This window comes from Branchiostoma floridae, chromosome 17 (assembly GCF_000003815.2).
Source record: "Branchiostoma floridae strain S238N-H82 chromosome 17, Bfl_VNyyK, whole genome shotgun sequence".
In the NCBI taxonomy this organism is placed as follows: domain Eukaryota; kingdom Metazoa; phylum Chordata; class Leptocardii; order Amphioxiformes; family Branchiostomatidae; genus Branchiostoma; species Branchiostoma floridae.
Window position 1 is genome coordinate 17189335 of NC_049995.1, and position 7511 is coordinate 17196845.

Here is a 7511-nt window from a genome sequence, read left to right on the forward strand (position 1 = left end):
ATTTGTTTTATATGGACTCCAGGAAGACTAGTGATCCATCACCGGAGATCTCAATATACCAGACCAAACCAAACTCGGAAGCTATAACACGGCTGGATACCAGCCTAATGACTAACAGGTGTCACCAAAAACACATGTCACTGGAAACATCTAACATAAACAGAAACTGTGACTGTTATTTTACACATCGTAGATAGATTTTTACTAATACAAATATTCAGGTGACAAGTTTCTATGATATACCCTCCACATTTTTGGGATGACTTTGTGAAAATGATTGTCTCTTTTAAACTGTTTTGATAATTGGTGTGAATCATCTTCATCTTCCTGTCTATACCTTACGACTTTCGCTTAATTTTATTGCGAGAGGTTAAGAGGTTAGCTTTGCATTTTCTGATATAAAGAAAAGAGACCCGGGACCTATCATACGTATTTGCAGAGAGGACAGAAGAGACTTGGGAGCCATAACACGGCTGGATACCAGCCTAATGGCTAATAGGTAACACCAAAAACACATGTACAGACACATGTAAGCCTTCAGAGGTTCTCTGCTATCCATGTTATGAAGTCAAACCAGGACAAGCCAAACACACGTGACTTCTCACAACATGTCATCCGTCCAATGTCAACACCCAACCACTTATCTACTTGACCTTTTGACCTTGACCCTGTTTCGCAGGGAACCATGGGTATTCCTGGGTGTCAAGGGCAACACGAGTGCTGCTATGGAGAAAAGACTGTCTTACAAAGGTAATACGGACACTTTCTTTGTTATTTTAGAGTATTTTGAGCTGCACATTTTTGTAAGTACATTCTGATTTTCTTTTCCACACAAAAAAAATAAAATTCGATTTTTCTTCCCAGACGCACACCGTACGGGAACTGCAGGAGTATCCCGGATGTTCACCACGCCCTTTGGAGCATCTTTCAAGATAGAAGCAACAAGTTCCTGGTCAAAAGGTCTGGTTGCATTTCATAGGTTAACGCACTAAGATAAAGGCTGTTACATGTAAAGAAGCTCATGAATGCATTGTTAGCCATCATCAACTTTGTGATCCTTTATTTAACGTATTGTACATCATCCTCGAAACCAGACCATAATGGCATGGCTGGCGTTGCCGTTTCATAAGCCATTCCTTCCCTTCAACCTTCCCTCCTTTCCTTTCTTTTCCTCCATAATTCCTTCTTTCATTCCTTCCTTCTCTCCCTTCTTCCTTCCTTTCTTGCTTCTAACCCTTCCTTCCTTCGTCCTCCCACCATTGGTTCCTTTCGTCCTCCTAACCTTGGTTTTGTTCCTCCCTTCCACCCTTCCTTGCTTTCTTCCTTCTTTCATTCCATCCTTCCTTCCTTCCTCGACCTTCCATCCTACCTTCCCTCATACGTACATTCATGGAATATTCTATCTGTCTACAACAATACATTTTGATAACTCTTCTCTAAAACTTCCAGGAAAGTCAGACTTCCACATCTCGGTCACCGGAAAGGTAGCCGACTACGTCATCAACCTGAACGATGACGTCACTTCCTGGCAGCCCGGGGATCGGATCGTACTGGCCAGTACAGATTACTCCATGGAGCAGGCGGAGGAGTTTGAGTTGCTTCCGTGTCCGGAGTGCTCCAAATACCAGGTCAAGATCAACGGTAAGCACTATGGCTGACTTGGGAGGTTAAGATAAGTTACTTCTGGTAACATGAGTGCAGTACCACATTGTCCACGTCTGTCCCACAGTAAATTTTTAAAGAATCTGTGATCCTACTACGTAGAGATCCAGATTCGGGTTTCTATGGACAGAAAATCTGATCTGTCTCGCTACTGGTAAAATTGTCATTTTGCCGGATCCCAATCTCTACCCCAATTTTTTAGCTCCTTGCTCTACCCTAACATTTATACAACAATACCCCACAATAGACAAGTCAGGTTTGATTAAAAAAAAGCACTTTTATCCTGTACTAGGGAAGCAGACTGAGACTATGGTCTCGCTCTCTTTGAGTAGAATCGCCGATTTTGCCAGATGTAAATCTCATCTCCAACATGTATAGTTACTCTAGAATAGTCCGGTCTGTTTAATGCACTTCTATCCCGCGCTAGGAAAGCCGAAGTACATGCACTTCGGTGAGATCTCAGACGGAGTGGACCTGAGGGGTGAGGTCGGACTGCTGTCCAGAAACATCAAGATCCAGGGCGAGGTCGAGAGTCGTTGCTATGGAGACAACTTCTGCCAGTTCTTCGATTACGACACCTTTGGTGGCCATTTCAAGGTGGGTGAACTCTGACTTCGAAGGAGTCATTTTCGTAACTGCCAATACCTTTTTCAAACATGAAATCGGAGATCAGCTACCTCCGTGATAAAGAGTGTCTGTAAATCTCTTCAATACCAAATCTTAAACAAATCCCTCGTAAGGATCATGACTTATATAGGTGTAAACCCTCTAACACAACCCAAAATAGTAACCCCCCCCCCCCTCTCAGTTGACCCTCGTCCCCGAGGTAATAACAGTATAACATTTCTAGGATAACAATATTCCTTGTTAGTAATCAGGATCTATATAAAGACAACAGTCCACGTTTTCTTGACCGCCGGTCCCTTTCCTCAGGACAATACTGACTGGGTCTGGTTGGTACTGCAGCCAAGTGTAGCCTCTTAAAAATAGACCACAAACATAAAGTATTGTCATCTTTGCAGTCCCAAGCGTGAAGTATTGTCACCTTTCTTGCAGGTACTCGGAGGTTTTGACTTGATGTCACTAAATACCCTGCTATTGGATACAGTGGATAAAGGTTACCCCAAGGATAAAGGTTGTCATCTGACGTTAACATTCCTTGCAGGTGCTGGGAGGTTTTAAGAGCGTGCACCTGTCGGGGGTAGAGTTCAACCACATGGGTCAGCAGATCCTGGGCAGCTATCCGGTACACTTCCACCTAGGGGTGACCTATATCCGGTACACTTCCACCGTGGGGTAACCTATATCCGTTACCATCTCTTGCAGGTGCTGGGAGGGTTTAAGAGTGTGCACCTGTCCGGAGCAGAGTTCACACACATGGGTCAACTTCCACCGCGGGGTAACCTATATCCGGCACACTTCCACCGTGGGGTGACCTATATCCGGTACACTTCCACCGTGGGGTAACCTATATCCGTTACCATCTCTTACAGGTGCTGGGAGGGTTTAAGAGTGTGCACCTGTCCGGGGCAGAGTTCGCCCACATGGGTCAGCAGATACTGAACCGTTATCCGGTACACTTCCACCGCAGGGTAACCTATATCCGGTACACTTCCACCGTGGGGTAACCTATATCCGTTGCCATTTCTTGCAGGTGCTCGGAGGGTTTAAGAGCGTACACCTGTCGGGAGCAGAGTTCACACACATGGGTCAGCAGATAATGGGCAGGTATCCGGTACACTTCCACCGCGGGGTAACCTATATCCGCTACACTTCCACCGTGGGGTGACCTATATCCGGTACACTTCCTCCGCGGGTTAACCTATATCCGGTACACTTCCACCGTCGGGTGACCTATATCCGGTACACTTCCACCGCGGGTTAACCTATATCCGGTACACTTCCACCGTGGGGTGACCTATATCCGTTACCATCTCTTACAGGTGCTGGGAGGGTTTAAGAGCGTGCACCTGTCCGGAGCAGAGTTCGCCCACATGGGTCAGCAGATACTGAACCGTTATCCGGTACACTTCCACCGCAGGGTAACCTATATCCGGTACACTTCCACCGTGGGGTAACATATATCCGTTACCATCTCTTACAGGTGCTCGGAGGGTTTAAGAGCGTGCACCTGTCGGGAGCAGAGTTCTTACGCATGGGTCAGCAGATAATGGGTCGGTATCCCGTACACTTCCACCTGGCTGGTGACGTAGACGAGAGAGGCGGTTACGTCACACCGACCTACGTCAGAGACCTGTCCATCCACCATTGCTTCTCTCGATGCGTCACGATTCACGCGACCAATGGGCTGCTGGTAAGGTGTCATGTCAGATGACAGCAAAAGTCAGCTTACTAAATGAATATAAAGAGTGAAAGATGTCACTCAAAACTTCCGGAAATAATCCCCGTACCATCCATTAAGACCTAAAGTCGGATTTGTTTTTAGATATTGTTTACCTCGTTGTCTTAACTTTATAAAATTGTCAGCAATAAACATTTGCAAAAATGATGATAAATCTACTACAAATTCGCGCCCGAAGACAAATTCGACATACCACGAACCAATGTCAATGTGGTTTGTTTAGCTAATTTTTTACAGGCTAAACAGAAGCCTCAGTTTTTCTACAATAAAGTGTTTATAGAGTTTTTCGTTTATATGGGAGTAATAAGAAGTTGTTCCAACACAGCTGTTAATATGAATAAATTAAGGTTCAAACAAACAAAATATTTTCCTCCAAGGTACAAGACACCGTAGGCTACGACACCTTAGGTCACTGCTTCTATCTCGAGGACGGCATCGAAGAGCGGAATCGGCTGGTGCACAATCTGGGGCTAGTTACCCGACCCGGCACCCTTCTGCCTACGGACCGGGATGGCGTCATGTGCAGGGACATCAGGACTGGGGTGTTCGGGGACTACATACCGCTGGGGAGCGACTGCAAGTAAGGCCCAGTTTACACTTGTCATTTTAACTGTAGTACGACACAGCGTAGTCTACCACTGTAGTAGCCTACGGACCGGGATGGCGTCATGTGCCGGGACATCAGGACTGGGGTGTTCGGGGACTACATACCGCTGGGCAGCGACTGCAAGTAAGGACAAGATTTGTAGATACACGTTATGTGGTGTTACTGTAGGGTAAAACCCAGAGGTCCTGCGCACGGACCGGGATGGCATCATGTGCCGGGACATCAGGACTGGGGTGTTCGGGGACTACATACCGCTGGGGAGCGACTGCAAGTAAGGCCCAGTTTACACTTTTTATTTCAACTGCATACGTAGTACTGCACAGCGTAGTCTACCCCTGTAGTAGCCTACGGACCGGGACCCCGTCATGTGTCCGAACATCAGGACTGGGGTCTTCGGGGACTACATACCGCTGGGCAGCGATTGCAAGTAAGGACAAGATTTGTAGATACACGTTATGTGATGTTACTGTAGGGTAAAACCCAGAGGTCCTGCGGACGGACCGGGATCCCGTCATTTGTCATAGCGACTGCAAGTAAGGACAAGATCTGTAGTTACTAGGGCTGGGTATCGGTACAGCGTACCGGTACAAAACCGGTTTTTCTTATTGGACCGGTCCAGAAAAACCGGACCTGAAAAAATTAGGTGGACCTGATGTTGGACCGATTAGAAAATTAACATATTATTTGATCAGGCATTCACACGTTTTGGCGCTTGCAGTTGGAAGAAAATGACAAGAGTGAAGTAGAGTAGAGTTTATAGTAATTTCTACCAAGTTTGACAGTCAATCGTACAGGTGCAGTTAGCGTTGTAGGATTTTAAAACGCCAGTGTAAGTCTAATACTCCACCAAACAGATTTATTTGTGGTGAAATGGACCATTGATATGAGTCAAAATGAATCAGGTCCAGGTTCGGACCTGGACCTGATCCTCTGGACCTGAACCGGACCTGGACCTGAATTTTCTGTACCGGTACCCAGCCCTAGTAGTTACTGTAGTAGTTTTAGTAATGGATACCTGGCATTGGTTGGGAAGGTAAAAGGAAGCTGAAGGAATAACAACCTTCTGTCCTACTTCCTCAAAAGGCTGTGAAGCTATCTTAACCTTTTACCTTAAGTTAATAAAATCATCCTGGTCTATACCAGATTCCATAGGCTATTCGTGGCTTCCTTCCTATAGTTCGTGAAACGTTCACAGTCTAACTGATTCCGTGCTTACTCCACAGCGCCGTGTCGACATTCTGGATCTCCCACCCCAACAACGACCTCGTCAACAATTCCGCGGCAGGGTCAATGGTAAGGTATTATCATAAAGATTATAACTGCCAGTAATAAAACTTTCTTTTTGCGACATGACACGTTTTTTTAAAGTTCGTGATCATCTTGTTATTGACGTTCTAAAGATTTCATACGATATTAACGTAAACAGGGTAAAGCGCTTACCAACAAGCTTTCGGTCAGTCCTCCTCATGTTGAAATGACCATAGGCTTAAGTCATGTGACCTGAACGAAGGCATGGCGTCAGCAATGGGGCGTGACATTTTCCATGTACAATGTGTCAACAAAACTTTTTTTTATGATGGACAAAAGTGTAAATTTTATAAGCGTTTCAGATTATAGTTGTCCTATATCTTACGGTATTTTATTTCTTCTTCAGGACACGGGTATCTGGTACATCTTCCACGAGGTTCCCACGGGTTTGTCTGAAGGTCTTCACCTGGACCCCAGCACCATCTACACACCGCTGGGCAGGTTCTATAACAACAGGGTTCACTCCAACGACAGGGTAAGTCACTACACATCATCTACACGCCTCTGGGTAGGTTCTATAACAGCAGGGTGCACTCCAACGACAGGGTAAGTCACTAGACACCATCTACACACCACTAGGCAGGTTCTATAACAACAGGGTCCACTCTAACGACAGGGTAAGTCACTAGACACCATCTACACACCACTAGGCAGGTTCTATAACAACAGGGTTCACTCCAACGACAGGGTAAGTCACTAGACACCATCTACACACCACTAGGCAGGTTCTATAACAAAAGGGTCCACTCCAACGACAGGGTAAGTCACTAGACACCATCTACACACCGCTGGGCAGGTTCTACAACAACAGGGTTCACTCTAACGACAGGGTAAGTCACTAGACACCATCTACACACCACTAGGCAGGTTCTATAACAAAAGGGTCCACTCTAACGATAGGGTAAGTCACTACACACCATCTACACACCGCTGGGCAGGTTCTACAACAACAGGGTTCACTCCAACGACAGGGTAAGTCACTAGACACCATCTACACACCGCTGGGCAGGTTCTACAACAACAGGGTTCACTCCAACGACAGGGTAAGTCACTAGACACCATCTACACACCGCTGGACAGGTTCTACAACAACAGGGTTCACTCCAACGACAGGGTAAGTCACTAGAGACCATCTACACGCCTCTGGGCAGGTTCTATAACAACAGGGTCCACTCTGACGACATGCTAAGTCACTAGACACCATCTACACACCGCTGGGCAGGTTCTACAACAACAGGGTTCACTCCAACGACAAGGTAAGTCACTAGACACCATCTACACACCGCTGGGCAGGTTCTATTACAACAGGGTGCACTCTAACGACAGGGTCAGTCACTAGACACAGGCACCATCTACACGCCTCTGGGCAGGTTCTATAACAACAGGGTTCACTCCAACGACAGGGTAAGTCACTAGACACCATCTACACACCGCTGGGCAGGTTCTATAACAACAGGGTCCACTCCAACGACAAGGTCAGTCACTAGACACCATCTACACACCACTGGGCAGGTTCTATAACAACAGGGTCCACTCCAACGACAGGGTAAGTCACTAGACACCATCTACACA

General features: G+C 46.4%; 1 protein-coding gene across 1 annotated transcript in view; it reads left to right on the forward strand.

Annotated features, from left to right (window-relative positions):
- LOC118404407 (cell surface hyaluronidase-like) overlaps positions 1–7511 on the forward strand; it is a 39691-nt gene that overhangs the window by 26106 nt on the left and 6074 nt on the right. Inside the window, exons 4-11 of the mRNA XM_035803478.1 lie at positions 680–750; positions 865–960; positions 1450–1641; positions 2090–2259; positions 3767–3976; positions 4402–4604; positions 5855–5924; positions 6286–6414. Coding sequence (XP_035659371.1) covers positions 680–750; positions 865–960; positions 1450–1641; positions 2090–2259; positions 3767–3976; positions 4402–4604; positions 5855–5924; positions 6286–6414 — 1141 coding nt within the window. The remainder of the gene's footprint in view (positions 1–679; positions 751–864; positions 961–1449; positions 1642–2089; positions 2260–3766; positions 3977–4401; positions 4605–5854; positions 5925–6285; positions 6415–7511) is intronic.